General features: G+C 43.2%; 1 protein-coding gene across 4 annotated transcripts; it reads left to right on the forward strand.

Moving 5' to 3' along the window:
* The first annotated feature begins 5,982 nt into the window (after nt 1–5,982).
* Nucleotides 5,983–23,900, forward strand: CD63 (CD63 molecule). 4 transcript variants are annotated; one of them, XM_020783371.3, is made up of 8 exons: nt 5,983–6,148; nt 7,254–7,334; nt 16,362–16,550; nt 17,976–18,050; nt 18,267–18,362; nt 19,608–19,745; nt 19,865–19,948; nt 23,197–23,900. In XM_020783371.3, exons 2-8 carry the CDS (start codon nt 7,269–7,271, stop codon nt 23,260–23,262), a joined length of 714 nt encoding a protein of 237 aa, XP_020639030.1. In that variant the 5' UTR covers nt 5,983–6,148; nt 7,254–7,268; the 3' UTR covers nt 23,263–23,900. The 4 variants fall into 4 exon arrangements, with proteins under 4 accessions (XP_020639030.1, XP_072847049.1, XP_078241300.1 ...); XM_072990948.2 differs by lacking the exon at nt 5,983–6,148 and adding an exon at nt 6,563–6,686; XM_078385174.1 differs by lacking the exon at nt 5,983–6,148 and adding an exon at nt 6,661–6,761.
* Nucleotides 23,901–24,759: the final 859 nt, after the last annotated feature.

Genomic DNA, 24,759 nt, shown 5'->3' on the forward strand with positions numbered 1-24,759 from the left:
GAAGAAATATTAGTGTTTACAATTAAAATAACCCAGTGCAAATGGAGACTGCAGCCAAGAAATCAAGAGAAAACAGAGTTGGTAGGATGGCTTTGAAGGAACTAGTAAAAGCTGAAGGTGACAGGAAGGTGACAGGAAAAGGTGACAGGAAAAGAAGAAGAGCAAAAAAGTAGATTGACTCAATAAAGGAACATATGGCTTGAAAGAGCTGATCACAGATGTTGAGCATAGGACTTTCTTAATATACAGTACTAATTCATAGGATTGCTGTAAGAAGCAACTTGATGGTACATAACAACAAGCTTATTTGCTTTTAGATGTACAGTAGTCCCTAGGGCTAATGGAAACTGCAGTCCAGTACTGTCTGGTGAGCCACAGTTTGACCCATCCCAGGCGTAAATTTCTCCTTTTAGTGTAAAAAGAAATTTGTTAAAGTCTGACTTTAGTTTTGTGTTCTTTTCCTTTTCTTTCTTTAGAGTTTACTCATGGCTTCAAACAGCAGCCTTGAGCAGCTTTCACATTATAAGGAATTTCAGTTAAGACTTCCATGGGCAGGCTTTAAATCCCATTATTAAGAATTTCAAATTTTGTGAGGATTTCAAAGGGTGGACTATAGTAATTGTTATGCCATGAAGATGTTGCAATTGGGGTTACTCTGGTCCAGCACAAATGAGGAATTGCTGGTTCCTCCATCTGAGGACTGTATCTTCCTCTAAATAGTGGATACAGTAATACTCATAACTTAGCAATATCCTTTACTGGTATGTAAGCTAAATTTGACCTAAATATAATGCATATCAACTTTTCTGATATGGGAATTGGCATATTTCTGGATGCCTCTGTTACCAGCCAAATAGAAGCTGTGAACTTCAACACAAAGCATGGGACAGAAGCTGAATGACTGGTTGCCTTTTGTCTATAGAAATGGGGAAAGACATTCCTTAAAGTAAACCTTAAGCTGGTTGTACAAAGTAACCATCTGTATTCTGGAGCTTCACTTTAAACCAAGAGACTCTGGCCTTTACATCTCCGTCCAGGATGATTTTTGGATATTCGTGTTTTATCCCAAAGTTCTCTAATGCAAACCTGATTAAGAGACCTGCATACCTAAAAAAGCAAACAAACCTAGTTTGCTTTGAGACTTAAGTGGATAATAAAGGAAATATACAGTATATCACAGAAGTGAGTACACCACCTGATTTCATGAATATTTTAGTATATCTTTTCATATGACAACACTAAAGAAATGAAACTTGGCTACAATGTAAAGCAGTGAGTATACAGCTTGTATAACAGTGTAAATGTGCTGTGCCCTCAAAATAGCATAACACACAGCCGTTAATGTCTACACTGCTGGCAACAAAAGTGAGACCACCCCTAAGTGACAATACCTGGCTCCTGATTCTAGCAGGAATTTTAAGTTTTGTTCTGTTGTGGCGGCTTATTTTGTTGTAACTTTAACAGGAAGCTGATATTTATGCTTGTAATTTAATCATATAAGCTTTCTAGAATCTACTGAATATGCATGATGGAGTTGTAATGATAATATTTTTAAAAATCAGCCAGCCTTAAGAATCTGTCTGATTTTTCAAAAATAGAATACAGGAATAATATTATGTTAGTGTGTCCAGAGATCCTTGCTAACAGAGTGGGTGCCTTACTCGTGGATAAATCCTGTGAACACTGATAATCTCACTGACATCCTTCCTTTTGCTAGGAAAAAAGACATCAAATACTGTATTAAACAGGTCAGTAAGCTTTGTTAAACAAAAGATAAGCAGTGGTGGATAATATTACATGCTGGTCAGGCTGGTTTACCCACTCACTGTCCCAATACACTGCCAAATAAAAAAGTGGTTTCCTGACTTCCTTGTTACATCCCGCCCTTTTATTTATTTATTCAACATACTTTAACCCCATCTTTCACCTTAAAAAAACCCCAAGGCATCATTAAAAACACAATATTAAAAGCTCAAAACAGCAAATTATTCAAATATCAAATGTATTAAAAATATCAGGTAAAAGCTTTATAGAAAACCCAACAGATTTAGAAGCAATAAAATATAAACTATCCTGTTTATTGTATCCCAGTCAGTCAATCGCTGAGGGAAAGCCTGCCTAAAGAGAAAGGTCTCTGCCTGCTTGTGGGAGGACAGCAAAGATGGGGCCAGCCTGGCTTCCTGTGGGAGGGAGTTCCAGAGTCTGGGAGGAGCAACAGAGAAGGCCTTTTCCTGTGTCCCCACAAAGGTTCCCTGTAAGGTGCACACGTCTCTGCCCCCCCTACACATTCAGCCCTTTGGTTCCAGACCGAGGGGGGGAGAGAAAGGGGCTGAAAATTTGAGGGCACGTTGGTCTCAACCAAATGCACCTGTGAGGGTGTTAGGACTGAAAGAAAGGTCTTTAGCCTTTGTATTCTTTTTCTTTTGACTCTTAAATCATCAATTTACTCAGTCTCATATGTATGCCCAAGCTGCTATCATTGTGTCTTCATTACATATCTAGGCTAGGAATATAATAAATCCAAAAAGACTGGACTCTGAATATGGGGCCAAGAAGTAAATATTTTGGATGAACAACTTCAAGTAAGAAGAGGATGAAATCCTGCTGTATCTACATTTTTGAATAGCCGTTCCACACTGCTAGGGGTGGGGGAACGTACCTCAGTTTTAACTCGCATGCTGGAGATACCTGGTTCAGCTTGTGACATCTTCAGTTCAGGTTTTATAGCAGGTTTTGAGTAAAGCTTCTGTCTTAGATCTCACTAGAAAACTAGCACTGACCAAAATAGGCAGTTGAAATGGACAAACAGTCTGGCCTGCTATAACACAGTTTTCTAAGCAGGAACTTCTAAGTGTGGCTCAGGAACCCTTCTTTAATAGTAGTATTCTACTTTTCACATGCATAGATGCAGGGGAGAAGGGGCAGATGCCCTCAACCATTTATTAAAATAAGGGGGCTGTGTAGTCTTGTCACTGCCCCAGATAAACCCCAGGCACCACATAATTCTTGTATTGACATCAAAAGAGTTTCAAAATGCCTATTGAGATCCTATCGTGAAGAGCTCTTCCATTTTTTGGCCCAGCTAGCATATCAGCCGGAATGGGTGAACGTCTTTCTATGCAGCTGGTGGGGTAGCCTTTGTACCCCCTCCTAACAATTGTGCCATATACTCCTTGGGCAAACTGGGGGGGGGAACGGACCAAAATACTAGCCGAAGGCATTTTGCTGTCTGAGGAAAAGAACAGATGGCATCACAACCACCATGTATTCCACATTCAGAAGCCGAACTGATTAGTACTTGAATCTTACTTCAGCCATGGTGAAAGGGCAGCACTTTGGGCACAGCATCTTTACAGTCGTGAAAAGATACTACAGTACCTACAAATGTTACTTTGCAGCATCAAAAGAGGACTATAGGACTGCCATACAGTGGTGCCTTGCTAGACAGTTACCCCGCATGACAGTTTTTTCATTAGACATTGGCTTTTTGCGATCGCTATAGCGATTCGCAAAACAGTGATTCCTATGGGGGAATTTCGCTGGACAATGTTTGGTCCCTGCTTCGCAAACCGATTTTCGCTAGACAACGATTTTGACAGCTCCCTCCGTGTTCGTAAAACGGGTGTTTTTGGGACCTAAGCTTCGCAAGACAGCTATTTAAACAGCTGATCAGCGGTTCGCAAAACAGGTTTCAATGCATTCCAATGGGGAAATGATTTTTGCTAGATGATGATTTCGCTAAACAGTGATTTCAGTGGAACGGATTATCATCATCTAGCGAGGCACCACTGTATTCAAAAGCAAGTAGTGCTTTTCAAAACACAGAATTCTGAATACTGTAGATTCCTATGAATATTGGCAAGACTGGAAATGGAGTCTAAAGAGCAATGGTTCCCAAACTTGGGTCCTCAGGTGTTTTCAGATGACAGCTCCCAGAAATTCTGACCAGCACAGCTGGTGGAGAAGGCTTTTGGCAGTTTTAGTCCAAGAACATCTGGGGACCCAAGGTTGGGAGCTACTGCTCTAGAGTAACTTGAACAGAGCAAAAAGATCCAGTAAACACTGGACAATATGAGGAGCTTAACATATAGGTAGACAGTACAGGATGCCTGTCAAAATAATTAATAGGACACACCCATCCACTCAAGAGAAGAGAGTTGGTTTTCATATTCTGAAATGAGCAAAATAATGTAATTTACCGTTTAAGCATAATTAAGTCCAGAACTGTGTGAATGGGGTTCTATTGCTGGCAAATATTCTCTGGTAAAGAAATGGGGTGCTATTGCTGGCAGGGTAAAAAAGGAAAATATAATGATTTGAAAGGTAGAAGGCAGCAGGAAAAGAGGAATAGATGGAGTAACTCCCTAAAGGAACCACAGGTTTGAATGTAGAAGAGCTGAACAGGGCAGTGGAGGATGGGATATTTTGGATATCACTCATTTAAAGGCTTGCCATAAGTCTGAGATGACTTGATGGCACATAACAATTGCTGGCAAGAAAAAAAGTGTTGAAATCATCTAGTCCGCTAATACCTTGTTTACATTCTTTATTATAAATCCCTTAAAGTGTCTATGAGAAAAAGCAGCATTTAAAAAAAAAATCCAAATAAATACAGTAATACTAACAGTTGCATAACAGCCGTCAAATTTCTTGTTTCTTCACAACCGTTAAATGTACGGAAACCATTGCCTCTGATCCTCCAAAGGTTGCATTTGTTAACTGGAACTAAAGACTCTAGTTCCATATTTATAATCATCACCAAAGTTTTGATTTCCATGTTACACACATTAGGCTGGGAATAAATCTCACTGAAATCAGTGTGGCTGACTCCTGAGGAACCATGCAATGCTAGAATGTTTTTAAAATGCTGTAGGAACCGGAAGTGTATGGGGGAAAGGAGGGGGGAAATCTAAGTATCCCGAGGCAGTAGCTTTCACTATTTGGTTCTCTAGAGTTTGTGAGTTCTTTTCGTTTTTACTTTTACTCCCAAATCCCTGACCATTAGTCATGCTGGCTGTGGCTTCTGGAAGTTGAAGGCCCGCAATCTAGAGGGTCAAAGGCTGGAAGCAACTGGTCTGGGATGCAGAATTCTTCTAACTCCGAGGTGGCGTTCTTGAAATGAAGAACTTTGAGCACAAAGTTCATCCGGAAGCGACTGGAGAAGAATACATCGAGAGGTTCTGCTCTGTCTCTTGTGGGTCGAACTGGAGCAACAGCTTTTAACATCTCAATTGGTGTTAGCCACCCATGCGAGGAAATCTGTGTTGCCTCCCAACTACTGGTTGTCAGTGGCTACTATGACGGATTGTAGTTTAACAATTCTCTCGCACTCCACTCCGATCAAAGAGTAGGTCTAATTAACTGCCAAGCAGATGACATTGCGGTACGAGACGAAACGGGCCACGGTCCAGAAAAGTTTATGTCACACTAAAACATTGATCGTTTTCAAGGTGCTGCAAGGCTCTTTTGAAGTTCGGGAGGTGGAGATCATTAGCCAGTCGGTGCCATTCCCTTTTGATCTCCCCTAACCTCGACCCTCTCCATTCCCACCCCATCCCTGTTTCCGGTCTGCAATGGCTGCCGTTGAGGATTACACCGTGTTCTTGCCTCTGGAAAGTGGACGGTGTTCCATTTATACCACGGAGAACCTGGCAGGGTTTGAAAGCGCCCGCAAGCGAGTTGCGTGGGGTCGAGAAGGCGAGCAAATCCTCGGGGGAAAGTTGGTGCTCTCGGCGGCTGCTATCTTCGGCGTCTCGGCCGCCCCCGCCCGGTCCTGTCCTTTCCCTTCCCGCCCCCGCCCCTTTTCCTGTTGACTCAGGGCAGCCTCTGGCTGAGCCCAGTCATTCCCCGCCGCTGCTTTTCCCTGCCATCACATGATTAGCAGCTGGGCCATTTCCCCGCTGGCTGCACACCTTGGGGCGGGGAGAGAGCGCGCGCGCCCGGGGGGGGGGACTCGGCACAGAGTGACGCGGGCGGAGAGGAGGGAGGGGCGCGCCGCGTTGGACGGAGCGGAGGCGAAAGGGAAAGGCGCGCGCGGGGCGAGGGGGGGGAAGAGGTATAAGAGGGAGCGCGGGCGGCGCTTTGTTCATTGCTGCCCCGTGGGACCGGGTTGTGTGTTTTTGCGCCCTCAGGAGAAGGAAGTGGAAAGGTAAACGAGCCCGAAAGGGGTGGTTGGAGGGAAGAGGAGAGGAAGTTGGGGTTGCCTTTGCTCCAGCCGCGGGTGGTGGTGGTGGTAAGGAGTGGGGCGAAGCTATGTCCTTCGTACTTATTTAAATATCTTTCACCACGCATTTCCCCTTAAAAAGGACCCAAGGCGGCTCACAGCGTTAAAAAGACAAAATTTAAAACACTTAAAGAGTGCAAACATTTTTTTAAAGCATTAGAAAAGTATTACGTTTTTATATTAACAACGGAATAAGGAAAAGGGCGTAAATCAAAGTTCAAAAGGGGGTAAAAATAAGGGGAGGGGGTCGATTTCAGGGCCTGCTGGGCTCCTGAGGGGGATTCGCGGTGTTCTTCTTCCTCCCCCCCCCGCGCGCGCCTCTCCCCGCCACGCCTTTCGGTCCGGGAAGGGGCTCGGGCGTTTGAGGCGAGGGTGGCGATAGGGAAAGGGGAGCCCGGCCGCGTGAGGTGACCCCAGGAGCCAAAAGCATTTGCTGGGCACGTCGGCTTTCAGGAAAGCTCGGGTGGGTCTGCGCCCCGTTGGTACAAGGAAGGGGCTCTTCTTCCTTCCTTCCTCTCCCACCCACCGAAACTCCCAGGTCTGTGTGAGTGGCCGGGCGGAGAGGAGTTTGCCCCGGGTTGATTCGCCTCCGGGGAGGGTAGTGGGGGGGGTGTCGAGGAAACGGGGGGAACCGCGAAGTTGTGCGTAGTCACGGCCTGGGGGCGTTGGGAAATTCACTTGGAATTGGGTACGTGCGTCCTGTTCTACCGCTGGGTTTAAACTGGCCCTGCTTCCTGATAACAGCCTTAGAGAAAGAGATCTTATTTTGAGGGTATGTGTGTACGTATTTGTGTGTGTCTGTGTGTGTGTGTGTGTGTGTATCGATCTATATCTGTCTATCAATTTAGGCGTCTTTTTAAAAAGCAGATTTTTAGTTCCTGGAGAAAAATCTGCCGCCAGTCGCTGAAATTAATAGGCCTCTCCCTCCCCACACCGGGCCTTAAAGGATAATGTCCATCTTTTTCCCTTGAATTCCCCTTTAGCCCTGCAACAATATGACACCACTTTTCCTCTGTTTTTAACCCCCCAGGGACAGATATCCAGAATGGGAGTCGAAGGTGGCATGAAGTGTGTCAAGTTCCTGGTTTTTTTCTTCAATTTCATCTTCTGGGTAAGTTTATTGGAGACCTTAGTTCCTGAAAAAAAAAGTGAAGTCAGATTCCTTTTTCCCACCAAAATACTGAAGTACTGTATGTTTGTTGCTGCTAATCCCTGTTTGGCCAGGAAGCTGTTTAATTTGCCTATAACAAGTGGCTTGAATTCTGATCCTTACCTCCTTTTCTTGATGTTTTGCTTGATTGTATTCCAGAGGGCCGTTTGCCTTAAGTAACAGGATTTTCTTAAGTATCCACATAAATTTCTTATATTTATTGTTCAGAATGGTGTGCCTTTGCTGAGTTAGGCTAGATTTTTTTTGTTTTTGTTTTTGCTTATCTCTAGGACTTCTTGTGTAGATGATAAAATCTGAGGCACTTGTCTTTATGCTTCCTGTATTAAGCTTCTCAAAATAGTAAATGTAGTGCTTTCACCTTGCAGAACTTGAGGTACTGTAACTCTTTGGTTCACAAACTGATTAAATACTTGTAATGTTAACTCCTTCCCCTTGTCAGGATGATTCAGGAGGAGGCTGATGGGTAGGATGCTGGTGTTACTGTTCATGGAGAGTTAGTATAAACTTTTGAATCTACCTTGATCATTCAGTATGTCTAGAAAAAGTTGCTTCCGTTTGACTCACAAGGGTATTGCTAGCCATTTACTTCTCGTCATTAGTATGGTATGTGTGGCAACCACTTAACTATTTATTGTCAACCTAATGCAAATTTAGCCAACTTTTGTAAATTCTGTAGCAATGGCTCAAAGACGTTAGAGAAGTGGAAGGATAAACCCACAACTGAACTGACAGTTTGGAGACGACTTCACTTTGGTCTTGGGTAAGGAGGTTGCCAAATATAACCAGTGTAGTGAGAATACTGACGTTCTGGGCCTCATTTGCTTCCAGCTAGACCACCATGTTGATCCCTTCCTACAGATGTTGTAGCGGGGGGGCGGCGGCTTCAGAGTCTTAATGTGGATTCCTAATGACGTAATTCAGTCACACATAATTCTGTGAAGATAACATATGCCTTGTTACTCAAGAACGGAAGCAAACTTGGTTTCTTTGTTTCCACCCACCAACGCTCTGACAAATCCTGTGTGGGTCAAAGCAGCAGACAAACCTCAAGTCTGAGGGAGGTGCCATGCCCCCCCCCCATCTTGAAGCACTCTTCGCCTGAGCGGGGGAAGGAATCCTACAACCCCAGACACTGATTGGAGATTCCACAGTTGATCCTTTCCTGCTTTTCACCAGCACTTCCTGGAGCTCCTGGAAGTGCCCAGTGTGAGAACTTCTTCCTCCAGCCTCTCCCCTTGTAAAGGGTATGAGGCAAAGAAACAAAGCCTGCTTCCTGGTTGAAGTGCTGGGTAACAAAGCTCCACCTATCACTCTAGCCAGGAGCCCGACAGGTCCTTGGGAATGAGGGCTTCTTAAGAAGGATGGAGGTGGGTGAGTGAGTGAGGGGTTTCTGTCTACAGGTTTATAGAATGGAAGCTGAGGGCCAGGGTGGCTGGATTCTTGATCTCCAAAGGGATCAATCACAGACCTCCTCTGTCCATTCCTACTGCAGTGACTAATCCCAGAATTGTTTTACCCACCTATATTTGCCATCATAATCAAGCTGACTGGAATAGCCAGTGTATGGCTCACTCGCCTTCCTTACGATAGGCAGAGTAAACACTGCTCCACAAACTGGTGGATAGTTCACTGGTTTTTGTTCTCTGACTGCGGAGACAGAGGTTGGGAATTCAATTCCCCCACTGTGTGCCTCCTCGACAGGGGCTGGACTCGATGATCTCTAGGGTCCCTCCCTTCCTGCTCTGCAGTTGTAGGATGATGCTGATTTTTATGAATCTCTCATCATCAAGTTCTATTACAATTAATCCTACTTGTACCCTTGCCTCTCCCTTTTTGGGAGGTGCTGTAATGGGGGGGGCAGGTGTCACCAAAGATCCTTTCTCCACCAGTGTAGCATTGTTGTCACTTATGCCCCCAAAGCTGTTTTTGAGGTCTCTGACCCCAATTACATTTGCCTGCCCCAAAATGATTTTCCATGGCATAAATAAATACACAGATAAATGAAGACTGCTGCTCTTGGAAACCTCCAGCAATAGCCACCCACCTTTTAAATGTTGCAGTGGCTCTCTACAGTTTCCAGCCTCTAAAAGTATCCATTTTTTTCAAAGCCTAAAGTGGACTTCCAGAAGCATCCAGTTTTTGTTGTGTGTGTGCACGTGCGTGTGTGTATGTAGTTTCCCCATATTTGGGGAATCACTGAGGTAGGAAAAACTGTCTTTCAGACCCTCTGAAGTTATCCAGTCCCTACTCTTAAAATAGGACCAGTGAATAGCAGTGTTTGGTTTTGTCCACTGCACTGGAAAATGACTCCTCCCAAGAGTGTCTTACAGGCCGTGTCAGACTCCTCCCATCATTATCAGCAAGGTAATGCCTCAGCACCTTTTTGATAGGGAAAACTGGACAGATGGTAACTAACCCACTGATCTCCTCAATAGAGAAGAGTCATTCTGCTTAGACTAGATAAGTGGAAGAAACTATTTTTCAGAATGTGACTGAACTTGGCCTTTTTATGTACTTAAGTCATAGTGATGCTTTGCAGCGGGCTGTGCTCTCACTGGTGTTCTTCCACATGCTGCTTCCCCAGTTACCTTTTTAAAAATTACAGCTCTGGTATTATATATAGGTAAGATGGCAGGCAGGCTAAACAAAAATACCTTTCTTTGTGGATGTTTCATCTGCCAACCACAAAAAAGCCAAGTTAGCCCTCTGTTTACTCTCTCCATTTGTTCTTGTTGTTTAGTTGTTAAGTCATGTCCGACTCTTTGTGACCCCATGGACCGAAGCACACCAGGCTCTCCTGTCTTCTTCATTAATGTGATTCAATGTGAGTCACCTGGCTATGAATGGGCAGATGTATACTGTATGTGATCCTGATGAAGATGGAGAATCTAAGTTTCCATCTGGGCTCCTGAATTTGAAATAGTTTATAGTAATATATTACTCTGGTCCAAGTTTACATATTAAAAACATGAACTTAAACAAAAATCAATTATTTTAATGGCATAGCTGCAGTTCTTCAGATTTTTATGGATGCACCCATTTACCTTTTGGTGACATCAACTTGTGGATAATAATATCAAAACTCTGCAAAACAATGAGTATATTCTGCAGAAACCTTGACTGTGCGGGAGTTCTTTCTTTCTGTTAATATTTCATAAGAAATTGGAGGTCTCTTTTTATTTATTTTGTTTATTTAGATTTATACCCCACCCATTTACTGAGCATGTCACTACTCTGGGTGGCTTTCAAAATATTATAAAACATATAGCTAAAATATTTAAACCATATAAAACACATTAAAAGAAAACAAACGCTATCTATAGTAAGATAGTAGGAATCGTACTGGATATATATGATTCATAATTTTTTGTGCCAGATTTCTGCTATTTGTTACAGGAAGGTATTTGTTTTGACCTATTTGGTTAGAACTAAAAATAATAACAAATAATCCTGCTTTTCTCTTGAAATTTCATTGCCATATGTAGGAACCTGCATTGTAAAGGTAGGCTTTAAAAGTACAGATTTTAAATTGTAAAAAAGACATATATATATCCGATTCCACATCGACTTCAAAGTGTTGATGCTCACGTATAAAGTCCTAAACGGCTTAGGGCCTCAATACTTGGCGGAACGCCTACTTCCACCAAGTTCTACCCGTGTCACTCACGCGAGTCAGGAGGTGAGGCTGAGGAGCCTAACTCCGAGGGAGGCCCGGAAAGAAAAGACAAGAAATCGGGCCTTCTCGGCGGTGGCTCCTCGCCTCTGGAATAACCTTCCCCCTGACATTCGCGCGGCTCCCTCGCTGGGTATTTTAAAAAAACAATTACACTGATGTTTTGGCAGGCCTTCCCCTCAACCAATTCCTGATTTTCCCTCTTTTTTCCTCTCTTAGTGTTTGTTCCATCTTGTCCAAAGTTTGTCCCCTTTTTAAAATTGTTTTAATTATATTGTATCACGCTTGTTGTAAGCCACCTAGAGTGGTCTTAAGTGACTAGATAGGCGGGATATAAATAAAATAAATAAATAAAATATATAGACACTCCGAGAAACCCAAGATTATCAGTTTGCTGTGTGGTGTGGAAGTTTATCCCCACCTCCCAGTGTGATTGCATTGCAATATTATCAGGAAGTAACTGAAAATGTGGTTTTGCCTCTTTTCCATCTCTGCGTAGAATGTAATGGAACATCTGTATAAGAGGAAGTGATGTCATGCCCTTATGGAGCCATTTTGTACATTTTTAACATTTTTTTGGTCACATATGGCTTTACTGCTCCTGTGCTCTATGTTCCCCCAAACACATTAATAAGAAATAGTCTGTGCAGGCCAAGCACAAAAGTAGCTTCTGTTTGTTTCCTAGGGTGCTCTTTTATTTTAACGATACCAAAAAGTAACCCTGGGGTACATTAAATACTAACAAACCTTTTATGGGTGACGTTTTATAGATTAGAGCTGGATCTTTCAGAGCAGTGTCTTCCTCTGGTAACTATGTAAAAGAAAGAGGGGGGTGTAAGCAAGGACTGAAATAATGCTCATTTACTGGAAGTCAGCTAAAGTATTCATTCACATAAAATCCAGCTCCGTAGGGATCACTTGGAGTAGCTGCCTCGCTACAACAGGTAGTTTACAGTATCACTTTGAGTGTTCAAGATTATTTCTTGTACAGTACTTTATCTTTTTTTTTCATCAGTAGAAAGAAAGTCCTGTCACACTATAACTTGGGTTACTTTATATCTGTCTCACCACATTACAACTGTATCTCTTGCCCTGCCTGCTTTTCTAGCAACTCTTTGAAAGCATTTATGCCCTCCTATGTATTTGGGATGAAAGGGGATAGACAGATAGATAGATAGACCTGGCAATCAAAGGTAACTCTTTATGTCTCTGGCAAAGTAGGCCATCTCTGAACTCCCCAATGTTTGTGGAGGGGCAGCGGGGTGTGTGTGTTGAAAAACAACTTGGTATTGATTGTGAAAGCAATCCCAGTTGTGTTCATAGTATAAAAATTATACAGCTTAATGCCCAGCCTGATGTTGCCTGAATCTGAGGAAAGTGAAGGAGCAAAAAGCTTTAGCTGGAAGTCTTTTGAGGCAAAGATTAAGCAGTTCCCACTTCCAGGGGCAGTTGCTGCTCTAGTAAAACCTTTCAAAGGTATTGTGTCTATGATTATTTCCAGGTTGTGTCTTTCTTCACAGAATGAGTGGGATGTGTGTGCAAGCGGAGAATACTGCAAAATGACATCAAGCAATGGGAGTACTTGGTGCTATCCTTCGTTCTCTTGGTGATAGTTGCCAGTCCCATTAAACAGCCAGATAAATGGCAGTGCACTGGAAGTGAAGAGAGAGAGAGGAAGGGTTCTCTGTTCTGTGGCTGGAAGCAACCCTATAAATCTTTTCTTTCTACGGCTGCCATCAAAGAGCAGTAACAGTTCTTAAATCAATTTACTCTTCTCCTCCCTGTCCATGTGGGGTAAACAAAACTTTTCCCTTGGCCTGGACACTCAAGGAAAGAATGGACGTATATAACTGAACCACTCCTGTAAGGCAAACTGGCTGTGACCCTTCTTGTGGTTGACCCTAGCCTTCCTGCTCCTTGTAGGTGCCCTTTTTGTGTGAAGTCTCTCAAACCCTTAACAAGAGGTTGGAAGACAGTTTGCTCCACGAAAAAGAAACGAATGAAGCTGTTGTGAGCAATCATGTTAAAAAGAAAGTTTTATAGTTTTCTCTTTGGGTTGCCTTCCTGTTCCACCCACTTACAAGCACTGGAATTCATCTCACCCTTGAATTGGCTCAATACAGAGAGCTACTAGACTACCTGCCCTTTCTCATTTTACATCAGGAGTAGCAGAGGTGGTTATAGGTCTCTCTCTCTCTCTACTGACCTGTCTTTCAAGGCTAACTTTCTGAGGAAGCACTATATGCCACCTGGACATAGGCTGGGTCTCTTTGCCTTGGGTGGTTCCACACCCTGCTATGATAGAGCAAGGTAAATACTGACTCCAAGGAGCACACAAACTGTTTGGGAACTGGGTGGTGAGACAGGCTGGATAGGCAAAGTGGTTCTGTGATCTGGAAGGGAAATGCCACCCATTGGCCTCATGTCTGCCACTTTGCCTTGTCAGTTGTGAGAGCTTTACGTAAGTTCCAGGGGTCACCACCATTTATCATGGTCAGCCTTGACTTCAGGAGTGCCTCTCCCTAGCAGATAAACATAACTGGCCATAGACTAACTCTTACCTTTTAAAGTTTTTTTTTTTTGCAACAGCTGGCATTCTTCAGCTTTCTGTCTCTTTTCTCATTGTCTGCATCCCAAATTGTTGTCATTTTTTAAGTAGCTGTGAGACACTTAATTCTAGCGCATGTGTGTCCATATGAAGAAGCAGCCATGTACTCCATCATCTGCTGTTTTATACACTGTGGGGAGGGGGGTTTCAGTTAATAACTGTAATTAGCATGTAATTAGCAGTTAGTAATTGTAATAACTTTTAATTATGGTAAATTGTTGCCACAACTGCATTATATTTGGGGTTTTTTTTAATAATCAAAAGAACAAGTGTACATTTAAATCCATATGACTAGGGCAGCTCCGGCTACATGCAAAAAACACATTTGCTGGTTCTCTTCCGTCTCCTTCATATATACCTGTTCTCATCATATTGCTGAATTTCCTTGAAGTGGAGCTCTATAAGGGATGTAACCAGATCCTTTGTGAGATTAACCGAGCCCCTCCCCCCCCCCACTCCCTACTAAAAGCAGCTCATGGTCAGCTTACTTCTTGTGTCACTGACTTTGGAAGCTATTTAAGAGCAAACTTCCTGTAAAGTAAATGAATACATGAGCTGGGAGCAGAGAAAGCATTTTATTGCCTAGTATTGTGTAGATTAGGGGAGGGCAGGCATTGAGGCAGAGAGGGAGGGAGGGCATGCGTTCTCTTGCCACGTGTGTGAAATGTTTATTGGATTGTTCATTTCTCTTGGGAGCACTAACCATTTTAAGTAGGAAACATTTGAAATAAAGTTTCACCATGTTAAGACAGAAGGCTTTTTTGAACACCCCTGCCTTATTGATTAGTTATTTAAAACAGTTTTGTACCACTGTTCCAGAGGAAGCCTTTGCCTTCAGTTTTTTTTAAACATCCTGGAAACAACATCTGGACACTAGAAGATAGAGACAAGTAGATTTTTTAAAATTAATTCGAGTCCCAGCCAGAGTAGATTCATGAAATCAATTGCTGAATAGTGATAGAATACTTGTGTAAAGCTTATTGAGTCAGTCTACTTTAGTTTTGATAACCAGTGACATAATGCTTGAGGATGGTCAAATGTGAAGGATGTTTTTGGTTTTTTATAAAGAAATGTCTATCAATGATGAGGCTTTAAGTGGATCCCCCCCCCACAAGTTTGGTGTTCAATTGAACTAGGGGCTAGCTTGAGACACTTTGCCATCTGAAATGGAACAGCAAATTGTGTTCTCCAAAAGTCAAGATACAGTACCCAGTACTATTGATTATTTTAAAACAGAACAGTCTCACAAACACCTCTCCACGTTCATTGCAGTACAGATGCTGTCACAATAATGAATAATATGCTGCCATTCCATGATGATCAAAATTTGCTTCCTGGAGCAACCATCTTCCTCTGCTTATTGGTAGCACCAGCCCTGATTAAAATATGAGTGATGCTCATGATTATAATGTGGTTCCAATCCTTGATATCTTCCTGTCTTATTTTGCCCCAATGTTATGATGAATGGACCAACAGCCCCAATTTAATTTGCCCAATTCAACAGGTAGCTAATCCAGACTTGATATTTACTTCTTCCAAGAAGACAAGTCTGAAATGCCTTCATAATTCAAGTAGATGCAGTTCAACTGTTATTGAAAGTGACATTGGCTGACAACCAGTAGTAAATTGCAACTATAGTAGGCCAATTGAATCTGGGAATTTGGTGAACCATTTCCTCCCTAAGTTTCACTGATGCAGTGAGCCTCCTGTAGCTGCGACTTACTACTGGATTTCTGCCATAGCGTATCCCCTTTCTTCTTGTTGTAAGAGATGGATCATGAACACTTGAGTTTAAGGCATTCTGGTATTTGCAAATCTGTGTCAGGGTAGAGTGTGCTCAGCAAAGGAAGCACCACAGCAGAGCATTTTAGGAAAGCCAAGCATCCCTTAATCCCTTAAGGAATGTGTTGCCAAAATGGCTGCTAACATGCCAGTTATAATGATAGTTGAGCCAGTGTAGACTTCAGGTGGGATGTTTATAATACACACTGGCTCTTCAGCTGGTAGTGTAGGTCATCTATGAGATTTCCTGTACCTGCTATCATTCTCAGGTCAAGAAACAAAAGATAAGACTGCCAGGTAATTTCAAGATGGCTTTTCTTTTTTTCACATAACCAGGGGGAATTTCAGGTTAGGAGTTTTACCCAGACAGCTGCAACTGGAAGTTGTTGATCCCATTTTACCCTATACATCCAATTGCTTAAGCCAAAGTGTGGCCCAGTCACAGAGAATTAATCAGAAGGCCAGGTGATATAGTGGTTAGAGTGTTGAGTTGAGATTCCAGGTGCAGTTCCCACTGAGCCATGAAACTCACTGGGTGGCATTTTGCCAGTCCCACTATCTTGGCTTGTCCTATTTCAGATGACTGTTTTGAGAATAAAGGGTAGGGGCCAGTGTGCCACTTTGAGCATATTGGAGGAAAGATAGAATAAAAATGTTAATACTGTAATAATTATGATATGCAAGTTGCCACACTCATGAGAAGACTTCCTTTCTAGGTGTCTTGCTGTATAGCATGAGGATAAGAGAATTTTTTTTTACTGTTTGCATGTTTTCTTAAATGCAACTAACTCAATCAGGCTCATAGGCATAATGCTTTGGTTCATCACACAAGGCTAATCCTCTAGATTCACCTCTCCCCATCCTTGCAGTACTAATGACTGGTTCATTTGTTTCTCTTGCACAGCTCTGTGGCATTGCGCTGATTGCCTTGGGGATCTATGTGCAGATTGAGCTCAGGAAAACACTGGTGACAACCTCTGCCTCTGCTTCCGGGGCCCCGATCGTCATCCTGGTTGTGGGCATCATAGTTTTCTTCATCTCCTTCTTTGGTTGCTGTGGAGCTATGAAAGAGAACTACTGCATGGTCACCACGGTGAGTTGGGCAATGGAGTCAAAAGAGCAGGGAGCTGCTAAATGGACCTTGGCAGGATGGACAGGCAAAGTTACAGTCAAAGAGAGAACCAAACTGGTATAGCAGATTGATCCAGATCCAGCACTTAACATTTCATCCAACCCAGGCACTTCAGCTATGGCACACAGTCCTATTCTGTTTCTGTAACTTAGGAAATATTAATAATAAATTGAGTGCCCCAAACAGATGTTAGGCTTTGTGCTTCTGGTGTGTTTTGGCCTTCTCAGAAATGTGGCCATGCATGGGCACATTTATTTATTGTTGAGAGTGTGGTGGTGGTGGTGGAATCAAGATGGAACCTGTGATTTCCACAGAGCGGAGTCTGGGTTTTTTTTTGGGGGGGGGTTCTCTGACAGTATTAAGAACCCCACATCTTGGGAGCACCGCATCTGGCCAGTGGTGGCTAGTCTATCAGGCCATTTGCAGCATATTCCAACCTCATTCCCAACCACTTCATTCCAGCCTCTCTTCTTACCAGAGATGGGATTGAGGATCTGGCTGGTGTTCCCCTCCTGCTGAACTCAACAGCCTCATCTTCTATGTAGGTGTATGAGTGTCAGTTTATGCATGAGGGAGAGAAAGAGAGGGAGAACAGGAAAGGCATCAGCAAGTGGTGGCAGTAACCTAACAGCCTTGTCTTCCCCCATCATGTCTTCTGCCCCATCAACCACAGTGGCTGCCAGCTGCCACTGCATCTAGCAAAGAAAAACTCTGGCTGTTGGGAATCTGAGTCATCCCACCCTGCTGGGATATCCGCCACAACTGTCCATGCCTTTGGGCCTCTTATCACAAGAGTAAAGACTAGGTACAGAACTCAACACAGAGGGCAAGACTATTGAGTTCATCAGGAGGGGAAGACAGCCAGAGCCCCAATTCCTTCTCTGGTAAGAAGAGAAGCAGGAATGATTTGGCTGGGAATGAGGTTGGAAAACACCACTGAGGAATATCGATGACCCCAAGACTGTGGGAGCAGAATAGAGACTATGAACTGGGGAATTTGGTGGATTTGGGGTGGGGTGGAGGAATATGCAATAGTGCTTTGATGCTATGAGATGTGAGGGTGAAGAAAGGATGAGTCAAAAGAGCCCATGTAGTGTGTGCTAGCCTTTGAGGGGAGGGGGGTAGTTGCTATATTCTGTTTATGGGCAGGTCTTAATAGGATGCTGAAACTGAAGAGGAGTATTTGAGCAAGATGGTGTGTTCAGGACCAGGGCTGTTGCTCGAACAAGGGCAGCTTTTGGCTTTGGAAAGTAGGACCTGTGTGTCAGAGTGGCCATAGATTATTCTTCTGCTCCTTAACCCACATCACCCAAGTCAAAGGGGAGTACCTAGAGCTTGGGGTTGTTGGGCTCTCCTCGGCATTAAACGCTTCATTTCATCCTACAGTTTGCTGTCTTGCTGACGCTCATCTTCCTGCTCGAGATTGCCGCTGCCATTGCTGGCTATGTCTTCAAGGATAAGGTAAGTGATGGCTCGTGAGGTTCTGTGGTTCTTGCCTTGGCAGTCTTGCTGATAAGGAGATCTCTAGGTTGACCCTTACATTGGTGGCCAGCATGATGGTTAGAGAAGCCATCAATCAGCTGGCATTGTACTCGCAAAAGGTTGGCCTTCATCAGCGATGCTTATTTATTTGTGTTAGGTCCTGTATAAACTCATTGCCTGTTTTCCCCCCCTCAGGTCAGAGCAGTGCTTGAAACAGAAATCAAAGAAGAAATGCGGGTCTACGGAAATGACACAGACGTTACCCACATTCTGGATGACTTGCAGGAAAAAGTGAGTGAAACATAAGGGGTTGTGCTTCCTTTATTAGATTGTTTGCTTTGTGGTACCAGCAGTGGTGGCAATGGGTAAGGTATCATTCCTGTACAATTATCCATCCTGTTATTCTGAGTTTGGGAATAATCAAATGAGAGCCAGGACTCAAAAGAACACCTTCAAAAATGCTCAAGGTCTTCTGTATGCTTTGGTGGGGCTTTTGTTCCTCAGCAGACCCACACTGTCCCGTTTTAGCTTGCCAAGTGCTTTTGAAAATGCCTCCAGTTCAAAAAGTCATATTTGGACCACATAATAGTTAATTTTTTGTGTGCCCCACCCATCACCTGCAGAACACGGGCTCCTCTTTCATTTTATCTTCAGTTACTCCTGCTGCAAGAAGGCAACTAGTCCAAGATCATGCAGGCAAACTGGTTCCCTCCCAGTTGTTTTGGACCACCAGTCCTGGCAGTCCCTCACCATTGGCAGTGTAGGGTGAAGCTTCTAGGAGTTTGTAATCTCCGAGTTATCTTCTTCAGCTTTACCTGCTACACCACTCAAGCAGTCAAGGATTAGCAACACCTTACTAGCTCAGAGTGGGGACTGGCTTAACCCAGCCTCTTGTATCTAACAGCAGCAAGACAGATATATCTGGGAAGCCTACAACAGGGCAATCAAGGTAATGCCACTGCTTGTCCCAGGGTCAGGGATATGATGTAGAAAGGTTTCTATGGATAGTTGTCCACAGAAGAATGCTTTCTACTACTTTTTACCTCTTGGTTGCAGGACATTCTATGAATCATGTGTTGCATGAAGCTGTCTTTCCCTGTCTGTCCTGTCCAGTTCCTTCCACCTTAATCCACTACACCTTCTTCCAGAGAAATATCCTTAATATTCATCCCTCAGCAGAGCAATATGAACTGTGTTCATGAAGTGTATTGGAATCTCACCAAGGTCCATTCACTTGCTGGGTAGTTTGCCATGGCTGGTCTCTGTTTCCTCTCTATAGAATGGGAATAATAATGGGATTGCTGTGCAGAATATTTGTAGAGGTGTGTGTGTGTGTGTGTGTGTGTGTGTGTGTGTGTGTGTGTGTGTGTGTGTGTGTGTGTGTGTGTGTGTGTGTGTGTGTGTGTGTGTGTGTGTGTTGCAAATTTTGGAAGGTGAGAGGAAAATGATGAATAACAAAACAACCCAGTCATTCTTGAAAATCATCACTTCTCTCTCTTTGTTCCCTCCTCTCCTACCCTTACCCCTTGACTATAGTATAACTGCTGTGGAGCCTTTAACTACACAGACTGGTTCGATGTGCCCAGGTTTAAGTCCCATTTGGTACCTCCGTCATGCTGCAATGCTGGCATGAACTGCACCAACAACCCAACTCCAGAAAATGTCCACAATAAGGTTGGTATGGGGGGATTTTGGAAAAAGGAAGGCATTGTCCCAGGGCTCCTGGCTTGACTCTACTGGCAGATGACCTTCTAAGACACTAATTTGTTGCTAATTTATTTTTTTCTGTACAGGGCTGTGTAGAAAAAGTAGAGTTGTGGATGAAGAAACACATCATAATTGTGGCTGCAGTGGCGTTGGGCATTGCTTTCTTTGAGGTACAAAACATTATCATAGCCTTTGGGGATACTGTGTGTGTGCATGCACGCATATACATTTGTCTCATTTTATTCTGCTGGGGCAAAGTCAGATCTTGGAGGTATTTATGTTGACACTGATAAAGTAACATATTTGTACAATTGATATTTAACGCATTAACGGATTATGGATTCAAGGTTAATTAATAACAAGTTATTCCTAAAATTGGCAGACTAGTAATTTGGGTCTTTGTGTGTTCCATGCTTTAAACAAAATTGGTCCTGCACATTGAAAATGTTAGTTCATTTGGAACCCAGATGAGTGATAAATAATTCAGTTAAATGGCCTCCTTATTTTATTTTCTGTTATCAATGGGGTAGGGCAAAGAGCTAGCCAGGACTCTGAAATCTGGCTCCTGGCTACTAAATGTCTGCTCTTTGTAAGCAGCTTCATATTTATAGCAAATTGTAATATGCATCCCTGCTGAATTGCAGTGGAAAAGTAGCAGTACTGGTGCTGCAAACAGCCATTCTAGGGCATGTTAAACAGTTGTGTAGTCTGTGTGGGTCTGCCCAAAGCAGCAAAATGGGACGGGGTGGTGAAAGGGACAGCAGCAAAATGAAATCTGGGCAGGTGCAGTTGATTTCTGTATTGGCACTGATGTTAAATTTGACCTATTTACCTAAAGATACAGTGTTTTTGCTACCTTCCAAACTAGTCTACAACTTCTTAAACAGCAGGAGTGACTTCGACCAAGCTAAGAATTTTGCCTAAGCAAAACTTGGAAGAAACAGAGCATAAGTGATGTTATCACTCATAATATGCTACCATTTTCCCCTATTTAATAAGAGGCAATATAGTTACTAATGCGAGTGACAAAGTCCTACAGTTTTGCATGAGGAGTAACATTTATTGAGGGTAAATGGGGAGAGGAAGTTTGCAGAACTGGCCATTTTGGACCATTTTTAGTGATTCATTTTTGTTGGCAATAACATATTAATAGTGCAATGTTATCACTTGTTATGCGCAAGTAATGAGTTACCTGTTTTTTAAAAAAACAAGGAACATTGTTAGTTTGCCAAGTCCCACTTCCGAACACGGAATCTGAAGCCTTTCTTACCAAGCAGGGGGGAGCAAATGCCAGTTTCCCACTCTAGGGCCCCACTGGCAACCCCACCACCCTCAGGCTTAGTCATATGTTCACTTATAAAACTTTTCAAGGGGCAAAGCAGTGCTTTAGAGATCCTGCCGTTTGTTTTAAAGAAGAGTCATCACTTTGTTGTTGGGTGGGGAGGGAGGGCTTTCTGGATTATCTTTTTTCTCAGCTGTAAAGAAAGTTTTTTGTTTTTTTAAATAGAGGTGCATCTAGCAGGGACAGGGGTGCCTAAATACAGCTCTAGGGAGTATATGCTTCCCACCAGTGCCTTAGAAGGTTAAATAGTGTGTTAGCCTAAGCTTGATTCCATAAGGCAGGTAGCTTGCATGGAAGAGAGGTGAGTTCTGCCCGCTGCCATCTCAAGAGTGATTGATTGTGCTCCTGGCATGGAAACCCAAAGCTGAGAGCATGAAAACTGTCCACGGAAACAGTGGCTCGTTTCCCAGAGGGCACACCTATGTTGTGAATCGATGGAAATAACTTTGGGGGTCTTCATACCTGGTTCCCTCCAATATAGAGACCAGCAGGGTATTTATTACAGGCTTGAACAATTTGGGTGGCATGGGTGGTGGTGGTTTTAGAAGATTATACCCCTGGTATAATCCCAGGTTCTCCCAAATGTGGGTGAGAGCACTCTTTGCATACATTCGGAATGACTTGAGCAGGTCTATAGTTGTGGATCCCCTTATCCTCCCACATTACAACTTCCTGCAAAAATGTCTTCAGCAGAAACAAAGGAGTGTATGTCTTCACATTGTATTACTGGTTGACTGAAGTTGTTGGTTTTATTTTAATTTTCTTTCACTCATGATCTTTGGAAGTTTGGAAAGGGATCCTGCTTTGACGTAATGAAATGAAGCATTATGCACTTTATATATTCCAAAATTTATTAGTTATACCTAATGGCATGATCCAGGTGGAGTAAATCATACTCACAAATTGCTGCAAACAAAGAAATTAGCTCAAGCATTGCTGTGAGTGCAACTTGGTAAATGCCTTTGGTAACTTCTTGTGGCAATTCACCAGCGTAATTTTTGCCAGTTGTGCTATGGCAGAGGAGGATTCAAGCAAAGATGAAGGGGTGGTATATCTAAGAGCTTGTCCAGGCTTTGAGATCTGCTGGAGGGGCCATTCTCCATGGCCACTTCAAAGCTCTGAACTTTATCAAGAAAGGCTAGGTCTGTCTCCTACCTGTCATCTTAGCCAAAGATCTTTTTAGGCTTCAGCAATTTTGGTAAGCTGGCTGAATAACTCAATGGTTTACATATCTGACTACAGAGCCAGAGGCCGGGAGTTTGATTCCTCACTGTACCTCCTGCAAGTAGATCCAGCCTGTGTGGCCTTAGGGGCAAGCTGCACAGTCCCAGGAGGCCCCCAGAAGAAAGGAATGATAAACTACTTCTGAGTACTCTGTACCTGAAAACCCTGGAAAGGGTGGCCCCAAAGTCAGAATTGGTTTGATGACACACAATTATTATTATTATTAATTTTAATAACCCCAGATAATTAGATTTTTAGCTCATGTGCTGGTTCTCCCTCTTTTTCAGGAAAACTATGACCAGTATTTCAACAAAGTTTAAAGTGTCTGAGCTTAAATTGTATTTTAATAATAGTAGAGGTTTAATTGTGTTATATTTGTAACTCAGTAGCTGAAATCCAAGTCATAACTTCCAGTCTATCCCTTTCTGGTAAACAAGGTGTCCCTACCATGATTCAGGGGTGGGTGCGCGGGGAGAAATGCATGCATGTTTTTGAGAATCATGGCAGGGTTCTTTGTTTACCAGGAAGGAAACAGACCGGAAGTTCTGACTTGGTTGAAGCTAGAAACAAAAGATTTCAGCCAGTGCATTTTAATTCTGTTTTATAAATTGTATCATTAAGCTGCTTTGGTTGGCTCCCAGGTTTGGATGGAAATGTGGCATGTCAGTTAGAAAAGGAAGAAAGAAGATCTAGTGAGGACAGAATTGTTACATCTCCAGGGAAGGTAGAAGTAATGTTTGCATAACTAGCTTGAGGCTCCATCTCCAAACTGTTTTGTATCCTGCAGGGGTCAGCCAAACTGCAAATGAAGTCATTTGTCTGATAACATTTTTTTTTGTCACTGCTTTTCAGCTCCTGGGCATCATATTTGCCTGCTGCCTGATGAAAGGAATCCGCAGTGGCTACGAGGTTATGTAGCCGCCTCTCTTCTTTTACACCTGATTATTGCAGCTGCAATCACTCTGGACTCTGGAATATTTCTGTCTCCTTTTCTGGGGGTTCAACTGACCATCCCATGCCATTGGATCAGGGTTGGGTAGATGTTTCCTCTTCTGTTGTCTTTCTTGAAAATATATGCTGCCTTCAGAGGGTTCACAAGTTGCCTTATCTCTCTTCCTTCGCCCTTATAATAATGGGCCGAGTCCATGGTTTCATGCTCCATAGCCCCAGTCCTCCTCGTCATCCTTAAAACCCACGATGCCTTTCTTGTGCGCCATCTAGTGGGCATCGTGTGAGAAGAAGCTGCTCTTGTATTCCTGCAGATTTTCCCTAATGCCTTCGATAAGTCTGAGCAACCATCCTTGATTTTTTCATTTCCACAGATTCACACTCCTTAAAGACTTATAGGCTGCAGCCTTTTCCCTGACACCACACAGGTAGAAAGCAGACCGTGCTCTGCTTTGGAGTTACTCCTTTTTCCCTTTTGAAAAAGAGCTGGCTCTTAAATCAAGCAGGCACGGTTGTTTCAGAGGCCATGTGGGGCTTGATGGTGTTTTTTTTTAAGCCAGTAAATTGCTGTTTGGGAAAAAAATAAAAGACACATTGTTTCTCCCAGGGATTCTGACTGGTTTGTATGGCACAGTACTTGAGCAGTGTGGGATATAGCCAAGTGGAAGCTGCTTGAGAAATGTAGGAAGTGGCCTCAAATCTACTGATCTACTGGGCAGGAAGGGAGAACATCTGCCTCAGGTGTTGGCTGGGCTGTCTGGTACTGACACAGATTCCTTGTGACACAGCGAGTAAGTTGTGGTAATGCAGCCTAAACTCTGCTCAAGGCCTAGGTTCAGTGCCAAATATCTGGCTCGAGGTTCACTCCATCTTTCCGAGGTTTTGTAAATTGAGTACCCAGCTCACTGGGGGAAGGGGGGGAGCAATGTGTAGCCTGCATAATTTAATTTTAAACCACCCAGAGAGTATTCGCGAAGGCTTTCACGGCCGGGATCTAATGGTTGTTAGAGAGTGATTTAAGGGCTAGGGTGGGGTTTATAAGCACCCTTTGTTTTGTTTGTCTCAGACGGACAATCTGTAGTCTTCCAGATAATGTTTGGAGTGCAGTTCTCATCACTCCTACCCAGAATAGCCAATACTGAAGGATGATGGTAGTGGTAATGATGGTAACATTAAAGAGGGGATTGAAAACAAAACAGCCATTATAATGCCATTGTACAAAATGATGAAAGGCCACACCCTGGAGTATTGCGTACAGTTCTGGCCTCTGCACCTCAAAAAAGACATGGTGGAACTGGAAAAAGTGCAGAAGAGAGCGACTAAAATGATGACTAGGCTGGGGTACCTCCCTTATGAGGAAAGGCTACAGTGTTTGGGGCTCTTTAGAGAAAAGGGGCCTGAGGGGAGGGGACATGATTGAGACTATAAAATTATGCAGAGGATGAATAAAGTAGATAAAGGGAAGCT

Source organism: Pogona vitticeps, chromosome 2 (genome assembly GCF_051106095.1).
Source record: "Pogona vitticeps strain Pit_001003342236 chromosome 2, PviZW2.1, whole genome shotgun sequence".
NCBI lineage: Eukaryota > Metazoa > Chordata > Lepidosauria > Squamata > Agamidae > Pogona > Pogona vitticeps.

What these genes read in the sequence shown, in the direction of transcription:
- CD63 (XM_020783371.3), top strand. Translation starts at nt 7,269, where the DNA reads ATGGGAGTCGAAGGTGGCATGAAGTGTGTCAAGTTCCTGGTTTTTTTC. An exon ending in GCTATGTCTTCAAGGATAAG is followed by an intron (nt 18,051 to 18,266) that starts GTAAGTGATGGC and finishes TCCCCCCCTCAG; the next exon opens with GTCAGAGCAGTGCTTGAAAC. An exon ending in TGGGCATTGCTTTCTTTGAG is followed by an intron (nt 19,949 to 23,196) that starts GTACAAAACATT and finishes ACTGCTTTTCAG; the next exon opens with CTCCTGGGCATCATATTTGC.